General features: G+C 46.7%; 1 protein-coding gene across 2 annotated transcripts in view; it reads right to left on the bottom strand.

Annotated features, from left to right (window-relative positions):
• Positions 1-272: 272 nt before the first annotated feature.
• The window catches only part of ercc6l2 (excision repair cross-complementation group 6-like 2), a 154,698-nt gene continuing 133,859 nt past the window's right edge, over positions 273-21,111 (bottom strand). For both annotated transcript variants that reach the window (XM_078568432.1, XM_078568440.1), the window contains 3 exons: positions 20,187-20,341; positions 11,260-11,444; positions 273-1,730 (listed from right to left, as the gene is read on the bottom strand). In XM_078568432.1, the coding sequence (XP_078424558.1) occupies positions 740-1,730; positions 11,260-11,444; positions 20,187-20,341 (1,331 nt within the window). In that variant the 3' untranslated portion in view covers positions 273-739. The remainder of the gene's footprint in view (positions 1,731-11,259; positions 11,445-20,186; positions 20,342-21,111) is intronic.

The raw sequence follows: 21,111 nt of genomic DNA, 5'->3' as shown, positions 1-21,111 counted from the left end.
GTTGAGCTCCGGATCAGCCATGATCTAATTCAGCCTTAAGGAGCTGAATATCTTACCATTCTTCCTATGTTCCTTATATCCTTATCCTTATAGCATAACTTTTCAGAAGTCGATCATTGACAATACAGAAAAGGAGTTTACTGTTTTCAAGTTTATGTATGTAAATGGATTTTCAGCTAAACTCATGCATATTCATTAAAAGGTCCCCTGCATCAGAAAGTTCAATACTATCACCAAGAAGAAAAAAGAATGGACCAAACTGTAAAGGTGTGTCAGGCTCCCTCACATTGGCATTTATATTGTTTTTGACAGATTCACAAGCAAGAACAACCAATGCTGCAAAGCAGCAAGTGACATTCCATATATACTTAAAATAAATACAATAAAAAGGACATGATCTTTTCCATATAAAATTAAGGCAATGCATAGCAAAAATCCTAAATGATAAAAATGCTCAGATTCTGAGAGCGATAGGTCAACTAAAGTAAAACAAGGTATCAATTGTAAAAATGTCCCAAATGGTCAGTGTGCAAGGGTGTTATTGGGTTTCCTTACCATGACCCATTACCGCCAGCCTTTGAAATTCAGATATCTTAGTTTTGAAAACAAGCAGAAATAAATTTCTATACAAGAACTTTTCATTTTTATGATTATAATATCTAAATCAGTTAATCTATTATTCATTTGTAGGTTTCTGTCAGTCTTCTCCATCCAGCACTTGAGAGTTCCATTTTCACAGTTAATTTGCCAAAAATGTGCCAGATGTTGAGGCACCAGAGTCATCCTTTGGATCACCTTTTTTCCACAAAAACTTCTCATTCTTTTTCCAAAGGGTGCCATCTGACTTTTCTTCTCTTTTCTTTGATTTCAAGGGTGCACTTTCACATAAACTCTCTATCACAGACAAATCTGTTAGTGTACTAACATACTCATTGTTACTTTGATTGAGAACATCCCAGAAATCTTTTGGTTTGCGTTTTCCTTTTGGGACATTCCCTGAAGTCTTTCTTGGCTGTGCAGTATGGTTTTTCTTTCTCCCAAACAATGTATCTAGTATTGAGGTGTCACCAAGCAGCTCTGTGATTGAACCAGTTTTAGATTGCATTGATTCTTGGTTGTTACCTGACTTGCACTTTGACCTTTCTGTTGGTGGCCCTATCTCTTCATGGTGCTGCTGACATTTCACAGCCTCTCTGGAACTTGTCTCTCTCCTATTTGCTTTATTCTTTGAGAGTGGAGTAGTTGAAGAACTTGAAAAATCCATGTTGATGCTACTGTCAACACCTTCAGCAAAATGACTAGAAAATGATTTGTCTGCTGACATTTTATCAATTTTAATATGGGGCAGTCTTGATTTATGGTTGCATTTTTCTGAAATAACATCTTTTTGTGTTTCAAAACATGCAATGGTTTCTTTTAGATGCTCTTTCCTAAAACTTTTTGTTTTGCCACCTGATACTCCTTGAATCAAAGAATTGATTTGTTTTTTTTCCCTACTGTCAGAATGGTCTGTGGCTGTACAGACCCTTGATCTTTCCACTGTAGCACCATCCTCAAGTGCAGATTCTGGGGACCCGACTGGCATGATGTCTCTTAGCTCTGGATACTGGGATGTGTAAAACTCCCTCAGCATTGTCAGCTGGTGCTGCGAGGTGCTGCTTAAAACACGCACTGCCAGATCTTCCACAGAGGCCATGTTGAAATGCTCAGCCATTTCAGAGAGCTGTTTTCTGTAACAGAAAGACAACAGTTTTTTCTTAAAACAAAACTATTAAGTAAACAATTCAATATTTAAAGGTACAGTGAAAAGGTGCTACTTCTTCAAATTCTCTGAATGCTGCCTAAATCACTGTTCCTATCTTCCACCCTTCTTCCCTCCACATCCCCCGCTCCCCACCCTCCTTCCCCCGCCAAATGCTTGACATTACAGGTTGGTAAGATTCTGAAGTACCACTCAGCTGATGTCAGCTAATGGCCTAAGTCAGCAAGTGCCTCTGTCAACACTGTTTTTTTTTCATTTGTGAATGCTGTTCCAAAGATATTTTCTAGTTCAGTATAGGTTGTGTATTGCTGAGTGCTTGTCTGGTACAAACTAATAAGTGATTGAACTCTTTGTGTTGGAATCTCGGAATTAAAAAGCACATTGATCCTGATCAAACTGTGCTGGGTGCTGGCTGCATATTACTTTAATGCCTTCTTAACCCTGTTGGATCTCCTGTGAGGTATTTGCAACTGATTGAGACAAAGGCTGGGATTTTCCACCCCAGTTCGTGGCGGGCATATTCGGTGGTGAGATCGAAGAATCTCGTGAGAAGGCCCGAGTAGCGTTTCGCGACGGCATAAATCCAGGACATGATTGCCCCCTCCTCCCAGCAATGGTGGGCTGCATTTCCCACCGTTGAAAATCGGGAACTGAGCTGTAATAAATTTGCATCTAATTATTGTGACCACATGCCGGAATCATCCTCCCATGTCAAATTTAAATCCTACGTTGGCATGATTTCACGATGGCGTGACTTACAACTGCATTTAAAAGGCGTGCACCTGGTGACCTCAACTTTGAGGGGAACTTGGAGGTGAGTGCACACAACTATGTGCAGCGCTTGCAATGATCCCAGCAGTTCCGTGGATTCTGGGCAGGGGGAGGGACAGGCAAATCCCCACAGCGACTTCTTCGTGGTTGGCTTGTGGTGCTGGGGCAAGGGTGACAGTTCAAAGGGGGAATGGGGAGAAGGAAATCTCCGGGCAAGGGTGACAGTGTAAAAGGGGAAGAGGAAAAGGCAATCTTGGACCTTGGGGCAAGGGTGACAATGCAGAGGGGGAAGGGGAAAATGCAATCTCGGGGCAAGGGCGACAGTGCTGGGTGGGGGGGGGGGGGGGGGGGGGGGGTCATGGCAGCACCGACTGAACTTTGAGTACAAACACATGCAGTGGGGAAGTAAACGGCCGGGCTAATGGCAAAGCATGTCTAAGATGGGTACTCCACTGCAACTGAAAACGTTTGGCTTTGAGCTCAATTGACATGCTTGGAGTAAGCCTAATCAAGCAACTGTGCCAACTCAAGCAGCATTAATTCCTCACAGTGCCAACGAATGCTCCTCTACTGTTAACCTCTTGTATGCACACTTCAAACTCGAATAAGTGCTATGGTGCTGCAGAAACATTGCGCGACTGGGCAAACCTGAGGATCCAGTTTGGAAAGGTGGCCTTCGAACACTAAGGGAGGGCTGCGCTCCTACTCCCTTGTATTATGTTTCAGTTAACATTGAAAAGTTATCCTCTTGGTGCAAGCAAACCATGAAGCCTTGGATTCCAGGTTAGGAAAATGCCTGCGCCTGTGACGAGAGTTCAGGATGCAATCGAAAGGCCGAAGCTGCGTCACTCGGTCATGTGGTGTAGGCTGGTGCTGGGTGTGGGCATGGTGAACCATCAGGCACATTAAACACTGGGCATCCATGTGGTTGCCTGGACTCTCCGGCATGCATTAAGGGACCTTGAGAGGCAGTCACAGGTGATGACTGGACCAAGGGTGGTCCTTAGAAGACTTATTGCTGACCCTTGCGTCTCTCTCTTTGATACTGCAGTGAGGAGACCATCAGAAGCATGGAGTTTGGTGATCTCGCTGTTTGCCTGATTGCATATAGACAGGAGAGAAGGAGGAGAAGAATGCGATGGAGATGCCTGGCTCGCCAAAGGGAGGAGCAGTGTTCAGAACACTGAAGACCAAGGGGCGGCATGGCCTCCTCCGCACGCAGAGGATGAACCCCACAGGGTCGTTGTTCATAAACACATCGCTAGACCCAGGGTCTATAGTCGGCGGATGTGCTACCTGCAGATGAGGGAGAACTAGTGTCACTGATGCCTGCGCATGTCAAGGGAACCTTTATGCCACCTTCTGAGGATCTGGCGCCATGAGGACTCGGAGGGCATCCACTGCCATTGGCAGTTAAAGTTACTGCACACAATTTCTACGGCAGTGGCTCCTTCCAGAGCTCCACTGAGGACCTTTGCGGGATCTCGCAAGCCTCCACCCACAAATGTATCCAGGAGGTCACAGGCACCCTTTTTCCCAAGGGTCAATTGACCTTTGTCAACTTCAACAGAGATCAGGCAAGCCAGGAAGCAAAAGCACTGGGATTTCCGGATTCCCTCAGGTTCAGGATGCCATCAACTACATTTACATGGCTCTTAAATCTCCATGGCAACAAGCAGTCCAGTATGTGAACCACAAAGGTTCCCACTCTCTCAATGTTCAACTGGTCTGCGACCATAACAAATGGAGCATGCAGATATGTGCAAGATGCCCCGGAAGCGTCCACAACTTGTACACCCTCAGCAGATCTCAGATCCATGACATCTCTCAGGGACCATACAGGATACAGGGTTGGCTCGTCGGAGACAAGGGCTACCTGCAAAGGGTGTGACTATGATGCCTGTGTGGCGGACTCAGACTCCTGGTGAGAGAAGGTACAACAAGGCTCATGCCGCGACCCAGAGTTTGGTTGAGCACACCATTGGCATCCTGAAAATGAGGTTCTGGTGTCTGGAGAGATCTGGCGAAGCACTGCAGTACACTCCCGAGAGGGTGTCACACATCATAGTGGGGTTGAGGGTGATGAGGTCTTGAAAGGCGAGGGTGCAGACGATGAGGCCATTGCACTGGCCAGACGAGGCAGGCATTGTTGTGAGGCCTTAATTGCCACAAAATCCCAGGAGGATGATGATGAGATACAGTGAGGACACTCCTGAGATCTCCATATTGCATCTGGGAACGTCTGACGCCTGTCTGGCTGAGGGCAGCGCACATACACTCTGTGAAGAGGCTCATATCATCAAGACACTGCTGAGATACAGTGGCCATATGGACTTTAAGACAACTTGGTTCTTTGGCAGGCTTCATCACCTGTTCCCTTCAGCACCACACCTTCACCTGTCAGGAATGGTGTCGAGGTGGGGGGGCAGCCTCACCTCTAAGGTGCTGAGAGCACACAGAGAACATCACGGAACCCAGTGACACTTGGGAATGAGATTTGTGCAGCAAACACAAGCCACATGGAGGTGCACACAACACTAACTCGGACAGTGACTTTGAAGCCGGACAATCACTGTGCTAAGAAGGTTACACACTGCACAGGGGAAAGGCCCCGTCAGCGACAGTAACCTTTGTTTCGTGCAGGAAACAAGGTTTCACATCTGATTGACACAAACGCTGCTCAACATAACAAGGAGCCATAGACAAGGAGACATTATTGGGAGTGTATTTACAATGGTCAACATTAAGAACAGGTGATTAACGTCCATGCCCACGTTGTGCAACTAAATCTTCTTGACCTTTCTAACCCTGCCGCTATGTCTTGATGCTCCCCTGACATGCACAGTGGAGGTGGAGGTGGCCTACTGCTGCTATGCCCTATTGTCTGTTGAGATGACCTTGGTGGGCGTCCTCTGGAGGGCCAAGACCTGGAGGTCCCCAGCCTGCTTTCAGAGTCCTGCTGTGTGCCAGTAGTACCCTCCTCGGCCTGTGGAGCTGGAGTTGCTGGGGTCACAGGAAGAGGGGATTCGGATGGGCCGGACACTCTTGGAGTTACCTGGGTAGATGGCCCCAGAGTGTACACCTGCTGATCCTCCTCATTATGGGTGTCGGAGGGGCCCTGTCTGTCTCCTTGAGAGGATGGGGCAGCTGGGGTGAGCTCAAGATGCCCTGCCACCCTCTTGCGTTGATACTGATGGATGCCTGCTTGTACCTCAGTGATGGAATGCAGCTCCTGCAGCAGTACAGGACCAATGTCCTGGACCAAGGTCTCCATGGCAGCCGCCATCCTATCAGTGTTGACCTCAGTGCATTGGCTTGCCAGCACTATCAACTAAGACTGAAGACAAACGGACTCCTCAATTGTGTCTTGCAATCTGAGGATTGCAGTGGACAGATGTTCCTGAGCTTGCCTTTGCAGCTTTAGCAACTGAGGTATGACTGATTCCACAGGCTTCTCAAGTGACTCGGGCTCAGCAGATTTCTGGCTTCCAGCAGTCCTCCGAGTGCTGGAAACCTGCAAAGTCCCTGCCTCTGCCTACTGTGGATCAGACAGTACGATGTGCTCACTAGATTGTGATCCCGAGGCTACTCTAAAACTAGGTCCCACTGAGGTGTGTGTCTCTGCACTGGTGGAGGGTGTGGGTGAGCGCCGTGATGGGTCTTCAAAGGCAGTGTCTGCGAATACCTCTTCCGTTGTTGGGGCTGGAGTCGAGGACCTGATTCGTGGACCCTCTTGGCTGATTCCAAGATGTGCCTCTGGAGGCAATGTTGTCTGATGGATGTTGCACTGCTGGATCCTCACTTGGTTGAGCATCGCTGACCTCACCGTCAGCACAGGAATGGTCCAGATTATCATCGGCCAGCTGGATGGCTCTATTTTCAAAGTCCTTGAGGACCCTGATGACACGCATCCCTCCACCAGTCTGCGACCCTCCCTTTTGTTGAGTGCCAGCTTATCCTGCATGAATACAGATGGAGAAAGCGTATGTAGGATGCCTGCCAGGCCAGGTGAGAAGGATGCCTGGCATATGTGGATGCTGAGTGGTGCCATGGACGGGATGAGGACATGATCCATAGGGCAGATGAAGGTGCATGTCAGAGAGTGAATGGTGATGTCCCTTGAACTGGCAGTGAGTGAGATCCCTGTGGATGTGTGATGGGTTTATGAGTGCGTGGGTTGAGAGTGATGAGAAGAGTGACTTACCCTGGCAGAACAGAGGAGATCATTCATCCTCTTTCAGCACTGGGCGGCTGTGCTCTTTTGTTGGCACTGACCACTGCCTCCCATGCTGGATTGGTGACCTTGCTTGTTGGTCTTCGCCCAGAGCGAGGGATAGAGGAATTTGCGGCAGGCCTCTACTGCATCCAGTAGGCACTCGAGGGAGGCATCACTAAATTTTGGGGAAACATGTTTCCTCCCTTTGGCAGCCATGAATTTCCAGCTGCTTCCAATCCCTTAGAGTGCTAGTTCTGTGCAGGGACGCTGTTACTGAAGGCCTGAGGTGACAGCGGGGCGGGCGAATCTAAGGTTGCCCTGCCAACGATCCAATGTGAAACCCGTGCTTCTGAATTTTTTCAATAAAGTGCCATATGATCCGGCATAAAAAGCCGCCACTGTTGTCGGCACGTCAGATGCTGCTTTCCCTGCCCGATATCGGACTTTGCTGATTTCTGGAACAATTCCTCCTGAAGATTAATCCTACCAGATGAATTGTTTCTCAAAGTTTTGTGATTGTTGGAGACTTGGAGGTGGTATGGGGGGATTGGAGAAGATTACACTGTACTGGAGAAGCTGAAGGTCGCTGAAATCATGTGATACTCTTCAATCCCCACATTAGTATCACCCGTTCACCTAGTGCACAAATACAATACATGTTCGTAATACTTCTGTCACATTGCTTTCCAAATGTAAAATAACTTCCATTTTTTCTCTCTAAATAATTTGACGTTATTCGGGGTGAATATCATTATGGGCAGAATTTTGCCCTTGGTGGGGCAGTGCTTGGCGGGGGCGGGCGGGGCAGTCTGGGAACCGACCGCTGCCACCGCTCAGCCCTGCCCCTGACTGGCACTGCACCGCTCAGCCCTGCCCCTGACTGGCACTGCACGGCCCTGCCCCTGACTGGCACTGCACCGCTCAGCCCTGCCCCTGACTGGCACTGCACCGCTCAGCCCTGCCCCTGACTGGCACTGCACCGCTCAGCCCTGCCCCTGACTGGCACTGCACGGCCCTGCCCCTGACTGGCACTGCACCGCTCAGCCCTGCCCCTGACTGGCACTGCACGGCCCTGCCCCTGACTGGCACTGCACCGCTCAGCCCTGCCCCTGACTGGCACTGCACGGCCCTGCCCCTGACTGGCACTGCACCGCTCAGCCCTGCCCCTGACTGGCACTGCACCGCTCAGCCCTGCCCCTGACTGGCACTGCACGGCCCTGCCCCTGACTGGCACTGCACCGCTCAGCCCTGCCCCTGACTGGCACTGCACCGCTCAGCCCTGCCCCTGACTGGCACTGCACCGCTCAGCCCTGCCCCTGACTGGCACTGCACCGCTCAGCCCTGCCCCTGACTGGCACTGCACCGCTCAGCCCTGCCCCTGACTGGCACTGCACGGCCCTGCCCCTGACTGGCACTGCACCGCTCAGCCCTGCCCCTGACTGGCACTGCACCGCTCAGCCCTGCCCCTGACTGGCACTGCACCGCTCAGCCCTGCCCCTGACTGGCACTGCACGGCCCTGCCCCTGACTGGCACTGCACCGCTCAGCCCTGCCCCTGACTGGCACTGCACCGCTCAGCCCTGCCCCTGACTGGCACTGCACCGCTCAGCCCTGCCCCTGACTGGCACTGCACCGCTCAGCCCTGCCCCTGACTGGCACTGCACGGCCCTGCCCCTGACTGGCACTGCACCGCTCAGCCCTGCCCCTGACTGGCACTGCACCGCTCAGCCCTGCCCCTGACTGGCACTGCACCGCTCAGCCCTGCCCCTGACTGGCACTGCACGGCCCTGCCCCTGACTGGCACTGCACCGCTCAGCCCTGCCCCTGACTGGCACTGCACGGCCCTGCCTCTGACTGGCACTGCACCGCTCAGCCCTGCCCCTGACTGGCACTGCACGGCCCTGCCCCTGACTGGCACTGCACCGCTCAGCCCTGCCCCTGACTGGCACTGCATGGCCCTGCCCCTGACTGGCACTGCACCGCTTAGCCCTGCCCCTGACTGGCACTGCACGGCCCTGCCCCTGACTGGCACTGCACCGCTCAGCCCTGCCCCTGACTGGCACTGCACGGCCCTGCCCCTGACTGGCACTGCACCGCTCAGCCCTGCCCCTGACTGGCACTGCACGGCCCTGCCCCTGACTGGCACTGCACCGCTCAGCCCTGCCCCTGACTGGCACTGCACCGCTCAGCGCTGCCCGTGACTGGCACTGCACCGCTCAGCGCTGCCTGTGTGGGCGGGGGGGAGAAGGGTGAGTGGGCCTAGCGCGAACTTTGCGAATGCGCCCCCAGAGGCATGAAGCTGCCTCAGTGAGATGAAGCGCTGTTTAAAAAAGCTAATGAAGAAAATTAAAGTGTTATAAAACATGTCCCCATGTAAAAAAACATGTTTTTAATTCAAGTGTAAAATTTAAAATTTATTTTTATTTGCTTTAGAAAACCTCATCCCGCCCGTGGATGAGGTTTCCTAATAAGTGCAAAGGCGGTTTGGCCTTTTCGCCTGCCCACCAACTGTAAAGTTGGATGGGCAGTGTAAATTTGAATTTAATGACTTTTTAATTGCCTTAATGGGCCTTTTAATTGTTGGCGGACGCGCTGCCGACTCGGACACATGCCCGCCAAACGCAATATCGTGGGACTACGTGATGACATAGGGATGCTCGCCCGACGTCATCACGCATCATTTTACGCTTGGCCAGGTCGGGCACATGCCCACCGGCCAAGCTCAATATTCTACCCTATAAGATGAGAATGGCCTTTCTCAGCTTAATCTTCATTTCAAAGCAACTTCTAAGTGTTTATTATACAGGTTGCAACACATTCGTATTGTAAGGAAATAATATATGGCAAGAGCTGAAAAGAAAGCTGTACTTTAAAACTTGTTTAAGGAACAAATGAGAAGCCATTCAAGCTTCAAGCTCGTGATTTAATATTCCACTCAAACCCTTTCTTATTAAATTTCAATTTTATCATTTACTTTCAAGCAGCTATGGTTCAATAAATCAAATACACAGAATGCATGTAAAGACATGACCAGATCATGATTTTGATTCAAAGTTTAGGCAAGGCCGTGAATATTTTAGATTATACATGAGGGAGAAAGAAATAGAGGTTGTACTTACAGGGTTAGATGAAGCAGGGTGGGAGGAGGCTCGTGTGCAGCATAAATACAGACATAAACTAGATGGGCTGAATAGCCTGCCTCTGTACTGTAAATGCTATGTATTTTCTGTTCTCCTGCTGATATAAGCTAAAGTTCCACCGTGGTACGGACCAGAATGTGTTTCTAAGCAAGATTATGTTTGCCTAACCAGGATGCAGCAAGTCCTATTACCAGTTAGCACACAGTGATAACAAAATGCTGGACTTCTATTGACATATCCTTTCTCTCTCTCTCCCCGTTTCTCTCTCTTTCTCTCTTCCCCCCACTCCCCAAACTTTCTCTCCAGCTGGCTCAGCTGTCACTCAGACATGGGATCCGGTGCTTTTTATTGCAATTAGCAATAGCGCAGGAAGTTTAAAAATTCCTCTATCACCTCTTGGATTAGTAACAGAAACACAGCAATAGAAAGAAAGGTTTCCTGTCACTTGCTACCAGTTTAATGTGCTGGTATTATTTTCGGATCTATGGCTAATCCTATTTGCAAGTTCCCTCTGTGATGCTGGGCAAAAAAAAAAATTACCAGGGAATGCTTGCACAGCTGCACCACCGGGTCTCGAATAGAGACTGCTGTATCTGCATCCCTACCTTCAGAACCTGTGTGGGCTGCATGCATTATTCAGCACAGCACTACTGAACATAAACAAAAAACTGACCAGAACACATATGTGGCCTTTCAGCTCACCCATGATTACAAATAAAGACTCAATTTTCATTTACCATATTTACCATATGCTTTCTCATTCATTATTGCTCAATCATTGTATTATGGTGACGGCTGTTGAAACAAGATTTCTTGAATCAGTGATCTAGAGAGCAAAAGCCCCAAATCCTGTACAAAGTTCCTTACAAAGATAAGATTCACAGAGAACATACTGTGGCAATGTAGTCAGAAATGAGAGGAAGCATATGGCTTCTGGGAAAGTACTGGTCTATTCTCAAAATGAGCCACTTGCTATTCAGTCTGCATATTCCTTGCCTGGTTCTGCAGGTGTAACTACCTTTGACAGACCCTGTACTCTGCTATCTTTACCACTGCTTGCCAACTGAATAGAAACAAACTGGTGAGTGGAAGAATAGGTTAAGCATTTCCTATACATTCTGTAGCTGTCCCATTATTTGGCAAATACATTAATTTGGTACACTTAGTGAGAATGGTCTGAGCTCACATAATCACATTACCAGAGTGTCCAATTTCTTTCTGGACTCTTGCACACAGAAGATAAAGAAGCCCCTGAAGTGTCACCTTCAGGTAAAAGTATTATATAGCCAGAGAGATAATGAGCACAGCTGCCTTAACAAAGAGGAAGTGGAGCCCTTTTGACCTCTGACCTGTGTCTTCTGGTTCACTCACCTACAGATTCCTTTGGGTGTTTGTCCAATCAAGAAGGTAGTGCCACCTGCTCGGTGCACCTTCCCCTCTGTCTGTGTGACAGGATGCACAAGTGAGAGGGGGGGTAACTTTTGACCTTCATTCGATTGGTGTTGCTGGGAAGATTTTTGAGGGGAACAAAGCACTTTATCAAGTTCTTGAAGTATCTAAAATAAAAATAGAAGTCAAATACTTTTAAGAATAAGGTCTTAAAATGTTACACAGGATTCAATGTGCTCCCATAACCAGATAAACAAGCAATTGATCTAAGCACAGACTTCCCAAATCTCTTCCAACTTCACCTAACATTGTTTGGAATTCCTAAGTGAGGCAAAATGCAACACTTGAAATAAAATTTAACCCATTTAGTTTTCCTTAGTGATCTGCATATTGAACACAAGTAAACCCTCTGATACATTTTACTTAAAGACTGTGTTTTACATAATCTAGTTGTACTTGTATAAAATATATAGAGCCATAGGGCAGAATTTTGCCCTTGATGGGCGGGCGGGCCCCTCCGGCTCGGCGGCGGGCGGGCAGCCGAACTCTGCTGCCGAAACGGAGCCCGCTACCATTTTGAATGGGCGGGCCAATTAAGACTCACCCAGTGGCCTGCCCGACAGGAAGTGCTATGAGCTTCCTGTGCGGGGGGTGGAGGGATTCCCCAACTGTCAAAGTGCGCTCTTTCGCGCATGTGCTAAGACTAAGTGCTGTCTCGGGGAGATTACTGACAGTGTCAAAAACATTAAAAATATAAAAATATAAAAATTATTATATTAAAATTATTAACATGTCCCCCTCATGTGACAATGTCACACGAGATGGGACATGTTAATAAAAAGGATATAAACTTAATTAAAGTTTTTCAAAACGGACATGAAACCTCATCCTGCCAGTGGATGAGGTTTCATGTATTATCAGAAGCCCGCTGGGGCTCCTGGCCTGCCCGCCAGCCTTAAGGTTAGACGGGCAGGTCTTTAATTATCTTAATGACCCTGTCAATAGCCTCAATTGGCCATTGACAGGTCGGCGGTTGGGCAGCTGATTTCGCTGTCCGTCCACCTTCCTAAAAATTTGGAGGGACCGGGATGAAGTCGGGGGTTTCTCCCGACGTCATCCCGCATCATTTTCCCATCGGCGAGCGGGCCCCGCCCCCAAATCACCGACAGGAAAATTCTGGCCATAACTTCCTCGGAGTGGCAATCAGCATTGGATCGCCACTCCGTGCCCAATTACTTACGGGAAATTTCTTCTGTGCCTGGCTTGCCTGGCCTTCCGAGTCAGGCTGGGCGAGATCCAGGTAGTGCAGCTGACTCTGATGCCCAGCGTTGCATTCCAGCAGAGTTGGATTGAAGAAGGACACGCCGCTTTTTTACTGCACTAGCTGCCGTAAACCAGGTAAGTTTAAAGGTCCCATTGAAATTGACAGGCCAGGGAGAAGGTAAGTCTCTAAGTTAAGTGGATAGGATTTGGGGGTGTGGGGGATCAGAGGTCAGTTGGGGGTGGGGATGGGTTGGACATCAGGGGGTGGTGGGGGGGATGTTTGACACCAGGGTGGGGGGTCAGACACCGGGGGAATGGGGTTGCCAGACGTCTGAGGGGGTTGGACATTGTGGGGTTTAGGGAGGGTGGGACATTGGTGGGGGGCGCAGTGGGGGTCGAACATCAAGGGGAGATTGGGGGGGGTCGGACATTGGTGGGGGGAGGTGAGGAGGTTTGGACATCAGGGAGAGTTTGGACATCGTGGGGGTTGGGTTGGAGTCGAACATCGGGGTGGGTGTTGGACATCTGGGGGGTTCGGAGGTCAGGATGGGAATGCCTGGTCAGGTTAGGAAGGGCCTGCGAAAGGGGGGTGGGACGAGAGGGGTAGAGGTAGATATGGTCAGGTAGACCCATCCACGGGTGGGATGAGGTTTCATGAAGGGTTTCTAACATTGATAAATATTTTTTGAACATTTGAAAAACATGTCCCAGCTCATGTGATGCTGTCACATGAGGGGACATGTGTAAATGATTTTTTAGCTTCTTTGTTTAAAATTAACATTATGAAATTAATCTCCCTGAGGCAGCTCTGTGCCTCAGGGAGATTTCTGCGCTCTTTCGCACGCATGCCCCGATTCTCCCTCCTCCCCCCGTCCGCACAGGTAGCACTGAGCGCTTTCGGGCTCATGTCACACTGGACGGACCTTAATTGGCTCATCCACGCCAAATGGAGGCGCGCAGCCGATCACCAGCGGCAATCGGCTCTGTGCCCATCCGCACCCGCTCTCGACTGGCCTACCCGATGGGGAGAAAATTCTCCCCCATGGAATCATCTTACTCTTTAACTCTGCCAAACATTTTCACAGTTAGAAATGATATGTCCATCTGAGGATCACCCTGTTTGCTAATAGCCATTATAAATCTCCCTTCAATCCATAAAGTAACGTTGGCATAATGAATTACATCAGAGGTAACTGTGAGAAAATTAACAGCAATATCAGAAAGTGGTCGTAGTACATGTTCCCAATCACTGACTGTTCTAATCCATGCTGCTGGCAGGAGATGGATTCTGTCAGTGAAAGACTAGTTAAGGATATTGATATTGGCACAATTACCAGTTGAGGGGAAGTGAACCATATTGCTGAGTTTGCGCTTTGTACATGCAATGTGTTCTTTCTGCCCATATAATTTGGAATACCATGAGCTGGAAGGACAGAAAGATTGAATCAATTCTATAACATCGCTGCAGCTATCAGGTTACATTTTTTTGTTTGCAGACTCTTAGAAAGCCAAATCTCCCTTTAGTGTTGAAAACTTTAACAATATTTCCCAGTAAGTTTATGTCATACAGTAAACCATCAAGAGAAGCAATAAAAAAGATTCAGAAACAAACATGGCTCAGCAGAATTATTAACCAACCCAAAAATTCCATTCTGTGTAACAAGGGGAGGAAACATAAGTACATTTGGTCCTGGTGTTTCAGGAGAATTGCACTGGTTGGGATTAAAGTAAATATGGAACCCTGCTAAGATCCATACAAAGGCCTCTCCTGGTGCCTTAACTATTTAGTTGGTGACCCCAATTACTTTTGTTTCATGCAGGTAAAAATTCATAGAGAATAACAGAAAGCCATGTGGTGATAAAGAGGGAGCGGTATTGCTGCTAGTTTTGTTCAATGAAATAACACTTTTTTAAAAAGTTGGCAAACTTAATTCTGAGCACAAAAAGCCAGAATACACGATGCACTGTTTTACATTAATGCAGTCTATTGCATTGCTGCTGCAATACACATCGAAGACCTATTGCTTTCACATTGGCTTTGCTTCTACTAAAAACAAAAAACTGCGGATGCTGGAAATCCAAAACAAAAACAGAATTACCTGGAAAAACTCAGCAGGTCTGGCAGCATCGGTGGAGAAGAAAAGAGTTGACGTTCTGAGTCCTCATGACCCTGTTGAAGGGTCATGAGGACTCGAAATGTCAACTCTTCTCTTCTCCACCGATGCTGCCAGACCTGCTGAGTTTTTCCAGGTAATTCTGTTTTTGTTTCTATTAAATTCTGGAAGACCTGCACCAGACTTGCCCATCGACGGAAAATCAGTCTGCCACAATCAGAATTAAAACAAGGTTATAATAAAAGCAGCCCAGCTTGTAGCATATGCAGCTATATCAAATGTGTTACTTGGCATAAAGCTTAACAATCGACCCCACGTTAGAGGAAGTTTGTGGGCTATATTGAATACAGCTACTAAGCATGTGTGCAAAGTAGTACATTTCTTCTGCATTTTGTTACAATTGGTAATACAAGATAAAATCTGATATTGTGTGTGCCAAGTTTTTACTGGCAGTTGTTTTCTTGTTTTATGATCAAAATCTGGTGAAATAAAATGAACTCCTGAGAGTTGATGGATATTGAAAGATGGACCAACTTCCATATGTAACCAACAAAAAGGGGGCTAAATCAGCTTTCCATTTGTTGAATAAGAGTGAAATGTTTTAAGAGTTTAATTAAAAATCTGCTGCTCAGACCAATATTAAAAACTAAGTACTGACATCAGGCTGAATAACTCCTCCGAGTCATTTCCATCATTAAGTCACCAATCCTGACAATCTGAATAAAAATATTAAATACTGTTATCAAAAAACAGGATCAGACAGGATGAAGAAATCTTAAAAATAAGTATAGTTCTTTTTTAAACTATTTTTTGAAAATACACTTTAAGCGACCTTCATTTCAAAAAATTATATTTGAAACTTGTCGAAACAAAACTTATGCGGTTAGCATAGTTGTGTGGAAGTGCTCAGAATGTCTGCTGTCTACGGACGGGAGGTTTGCCATGGACAATGGCTTTCTGTCACACAACACCTCAACAACAACAAACATGATTCGAGGATTTACTGCTAATCTAGGTTTGTTGCAAGTCTTCTCCTGATTTTCCTTATTAACTCCTGCTGTGAACACAATGGGCTATAAAAATATTTGTCAGATTAGGCCATGTTTTGTTTAAATGTGCAAAACCTATGTTAACCTATAATTAAAGCAGATATAGGGCTGGATTTTCCTGTCCTGTCAGGTGCCAAAGTGCATTGGGCGGGCTTTAAAAATGGTGGGTGGGACCCGGTTCCAAGATTCCCAGCCCCATTCCCAGCATCAGCAATTTTTAGTGGCATGGGGTAAGGGAGCAGGTCAGGAGACCCCACGTTGCCAGCACCATTGCAGAAGTGGGCATTTCAGACTTATTCTAATTTTCACGGGGCAAAATTTTACGGCAGCGGGATTTTACGTTCCCGCCGAAGCCAATGAGGTTTAGAATATCTCACCGCATTTTATGGCCCCGTCCCCACTGAAACGGGGCCGTAAAATTCTGCCATGGAGTTGGGATAGTTTTGGAAGGTGACTTGACTCATACCATGCAGAGGTGTCATGAACCATTGTTTGGAGTTGGGAACAGTATGAAAGGTAAATTTGAAAGATGTTGCCAACTTCATGGGCTGAATTTTGCCGTCGGCGAGCAGGGGGCGGGGCCCGCTCACCGACACGTAAAATGACGCGGGATGACGTCGGGGGGAACCCCCGGCATCATCCCGCCCCATTTAAATTTTCAGGAAGGTGGGGGCACAGCAAAATCAGCTGTGCGCCTGCCGACCTGTCAATGGCCAATTGAGGCCATTGACAGGATCATTGAAACAATTAAAGGACCTGCCTGTCCAACCTTAAGGCTGGTGGGCAGGCCAGGAGCCCCGGCGGAAAATAGAAAAAACATGAAACATCATCCACGGGTGGGATGAGGTTTCATGTAGGGATTTAAAAAGTTTAATAAAGTTTTAGTGTAATTAATGAAGATGTCCCATCTCACGTGACATTGTCACATGAGGGGGACAAGTTAAGGATTTTTTGTTCTATTTTTAACGTTTTTAAAAGTGTAAGTGATCTCCCTGAGGCAGCACTTAGCCTCAGGGAGCTGTGCGCTCTTTCGTGCGCATGCGTGAAAGAGCGCACTCTCGCTTTGGGGAATCCCCCCCACCCGCACAGGAAGCGCATAGCGCTTCCCACCGGGCGGGCCTTAATTGGCCCGCCCACGTAAAATGGCAGCGGGGCCCGCTTCTCTGGTGGCAATTGGTTCCCCGCCCGCCGGAGATTGGGTCGGGCCCACCTGCCCGGCAGGCAGAAAATTCTCCCCCATATGTCATAATGAAATGCTGTATCATAAGTTATTTATGTTTTAATACAGTGAGTGACAATAGGACTTTGTTTTGAACATGTAAGTGACCATTAAATAATGTGTTTGCCAGGTTGTCACTTTTGACATCTGGCAAGCTGTGAAGGCAATGAACAGCATTATGAAAGTGGAAAAAGTCTTCAGATACATTAGAGTACATTATCCATGTATTAAGTGCTATTCTGCATTGTTAAATCATGAAATCCAGATCTGATGTTGTGAAATGTGCCCTGAGGTTTCGATTTTTTCCTTGAAGTTCAGCTCAGCCATCTGGTTGGCTGTTTCAAAGTTTTGACAGGTGGCTGAGCTTCTGTCTGTCTTCAAAGGCTTTAATGGATTCAGCTCAGGAGGGTCTATTGACACAACTGCTCAATGTAATCTTAGTATGAATGCTTGGCTGGCTTCCAAACCCACTAATGCATTCTGCTCAGCATGGGTTGTTGATCGAGCTGTCAGAGACAATGTGAGCTTGGTGATTTTAACAGGTTTATGAGCTGTTCAGAGGATTGTTTTTTAAATTGAATTCAAATAACGTTTGTTCCTTTTGACAGCTCTATGAGCTTCTAAGAGGATTATGCTTTTCCAAATAGATATTCAAATAATGTTTGTTTATTTTAACAAATCTATGAGCTTTTCAAAGACTTCCCAATGTTATTATAGAGCTCATCAGTTCTGTTAATGGTTGATACTGGGTGAGGGGATTGTGGGGGTATGGGGTGGGGTCAAGGGGAGTATGGGGCAGCATGGGGGTGGGGGGTGTAAGGCATTGAGGGTTGGGGGCCTCACAATCATCTCCAGAACTGGGCCGATATCTCAGTGAATGGAGGTGGGCCTTTTAACTTGGTTGCCTTGACATTGGCCCGCCTCTGTATCAGGCCTGCTGCTGACTGCAGCCCATTCCTGACTCCCTGCCATGAAAACAGTGGGCACTGCCAGTCTGGAAGCGGGATTATGGCGTCGGGAAATCGCCCAACTATCGATTGCCACCGCCAAGTTGAAAATCTGCCCATACTTTTCTGACCTCTGACATGGTCAATGGTACATACCAAATTCATGATGTAATATCACAGCTAGCAGAAGGCGGCGGGACGGGAACCCCTCGGTCTTTGTTATCACATTTCTACTGGCATAGAAAATAATCTTGAGCAGATTTGCAATCTTTGTAATTCACTTTCCCTTCTCTAAATAAACTATTTATTTTGCATGAAGTAATTCAATTACAACAGAGGTGCTGCTTACCTCCAAAAAATACTTTATTAAACAGGGAAATAAATGTTCTTGGGAACATAGGTACAGGACTAGGCCATTCAGCCCTCGCGCCTGTTCCGCCATTTAATTAGGTCATGCCTGATCTGTATCTTAACTCCATCTACCTGCCTAGGTTCTATTACCTTTCATACCCATGCCTGACAAAAACACAGCTGTATTTATCAGGAGACCCCAGCATGCTGTTACCAACCTACCTTCGGTACTTTGAAAGCTTTTCAAATATCTAGTTTTATCACAAAAACCTTTAGACAATTCCTCAGATTTTTAAAATTTAAAATGGACAGGTTGGACAATATTAGGGTAACACGGCTTTGGGAAATCTGCCACTCATACCACTAGGATGTACTAGAATTGGTCCAGGGGTGATGATTAGTCTGGAAAATCTGGGGCTTCTCTGCTTAGAGTAGAGAAGTCTAAGAGAGGATTTGATAGAGTTGTTTAAAATCATGAAGGGTTTAGATAGAATAAATAAAGAGCAACTGTTTCCAATAGTTGGAGGGTTAATAACCAGAGGGCTAGATTTAAGATGATTGGCAAAAGAATTAGAAGTGGCATTAAGAAAATCCTTTTTAATCACCGAGTGGTTGGGATTTGAAATGTACTACCTGATAAGGTGGTGGACACAGATTCGATAGTAGCCTTCAGAAAGGAATTGAATAAATACTTGCACGAATAGAAGAAAAAGATACAAGGATCCTGAAAGAGCAGGGGAGTGGGACTAATTGGATTCTCTTCAAAAGCACCGGTGCAGGCTCAATGGACCAAATGGCCTCCTTGTGTGCTGTAACAATTCTGTGATTCTCGTTTTAAATTTCCATTTCCTGCCTCTACTATCAGACTAAATTGAGCTCTTGTTGCATCAGTACTGTAGTTTTATTAAGATAAAGAAAATCCACGTATCAAAAAGTTAAAGAAAAATTACTCCTGTGGTAATTAAGGAAAAGGGTTCATCCAGCACTCTTAAAAGCACAGCTGACAGCAGGAAATGCACTTTGGAAAGCATAATGGCCCAGATTTTGTGGGTGTTTTTGACAGTGAATAGTCAGCGTTCACCATCATTACCCCTCTGAAATTGATCACAACTTCAGGATTTAACGGAAGTGCAGATTAACACAGAAATCCTTAAATTGCGGTCTGTCACTCGTTGCTCCACCACTGTGCACTCCTCCCTAGAGCCAGTAACCATTGACATCAGTTGATATGGTGAGTGTTCCCACTTTTCTGCTCACACATTGCTTTTAGAAATACCATAAAAAGTTACACTTTATTCAATCAAATATAACTGGGTTTCAACAGCAATCTGAGTAATAACTAACCCTAGAAAGCAGACCTGACCTTGAAAAAAATAATATTGTGTTTTTAAATTTCAAATGACAATTAATTGCAAGAGTTTTTAAATTAAACTTTTTCAATTTCTTCAAACTTCATCATGAAATTTCAGCTTCTACCTCGACTCCATCTGCATGCCCATTTTTATTTTGCTCTATATATAATTTTTAAAAAGTGGCTTAATTTCAGTGCTTTTAATTTCCTGGTTGGTGATTGTGAGAATTTTTTACATGTGATTGACTGCTTGGACAGCTTGATAACATCACTGCAACTCCCTGTTGGGAATCCCCATTAAAGAATGCTGCAATTTACAGCATGGCGAGGGAGGTAACATTCTCACCACAGAGATCACTAGATCTCTCAGTGAGACTTTCTTCAAGGTCAGTGGTGAGTGCCTTTGCTTTGCTGCTGACCACAAAATCCAGGCCAACAGAGAATGCCAAACCCATGAAAATCTAGTCAGATCATCTCAGAACCAGTATTAACTCCCTACAGTAATTGGGGTTAGTCACCTTTATTAATGAGATTCTATAAACTCATGAATAAAATTATTAAATAGTGTAAAGCAATTAATGTACATAAATTGATACTGTTCACTTGCCATTTTACCTGACTGGTGTGGACTGCTACATTGGCAGGAATCTGGGAATATTGTTTTAGCTCAAATACATCACGAATTGCATTATGACTCATTTGATTTTCAGCCTTGCTGGATCCAATCACATGTTGGTTCGAATGAATGAAAGCCACTTCCTGTACATCACCTAATAATTGGAACATTAAATATCAGTTAACAGTAACCCTGTCACTTAAAACAACTTTAAAGAAACAAGTATCTCTCAGGAAAACAAGTCATGTACCTTGCACAACAGTTTCATATAAAAGTGGAACATTTCTGGTTTACCTCTTTCACCTAGTTGGGTTAATTCAAATCCACTTTACACTGACGAAAGAATTATTAGTTAAAATGCAATATGGTGCTCCTCAGTTCATCAAAATGGGCCTGAGTGTTGGAACCCCAAGCAGCCAGTTCTCATATACTTTACCATACATGTCAGAGACTTGAGGCAACCCACGGGGCAGAATGTTCTGCCTGCCGGGCGGGCGGGCTCGACCCAATCTCTGGAGGGCGGGGAGCCGATCCCTGCCGGAGAAGCGGGCCCTGCCGCCATTTTACGTGGGCGGGCCAACTAAGGCCTGCCCAGTGTGACATCCTCCGGGAAGCGCTATGCGCTGCCTGTGCGGGCGGGAGGGAATTCCCCAAAAGTGAGAGTGAGCTCTTTCGCGCATGCGCACGAAAGAGTGCACAGCTGCCTCAGGGGGATCACTTACACTTTTAAAAACGTTAAAAATAGAAAAAAAAATCCTTAACTTGTCCCCTTCATGTGACACATGAGATGGAACATGTTCATTAATTACTCTAAAACTTAATTAAACTTTTTAAATTCCTACATGAAACCTCATCCCGCCGGTGGATGAGGTTTCATGTTTTTTCTATTCCCCGCTGGGGCTCCTGGCCTGCCCACCAGCCTTA

Source organism: Cetorhinus maximus, chromosome 2 (assembly GCF_964194155.1).
Source record: "Cetorhinus maximus chromosome 2, sCetMax3.hap1.1, whole genome shotgun sequence".
In the NCBI taxonomy this organism is placed as follows: domain Eukaryota; kingdom Metazoa; phylum Chordata; class Chondrichthyes; order Lamniformes; family Cetorhinidae; genus Cetorhinus; species Cetorhinus maximus.
The sequence above is the reverse complement of the archived record's forward strand: the minus strand, read 5'-3'. Positions and strand labels throughout refer to the sequence as shown.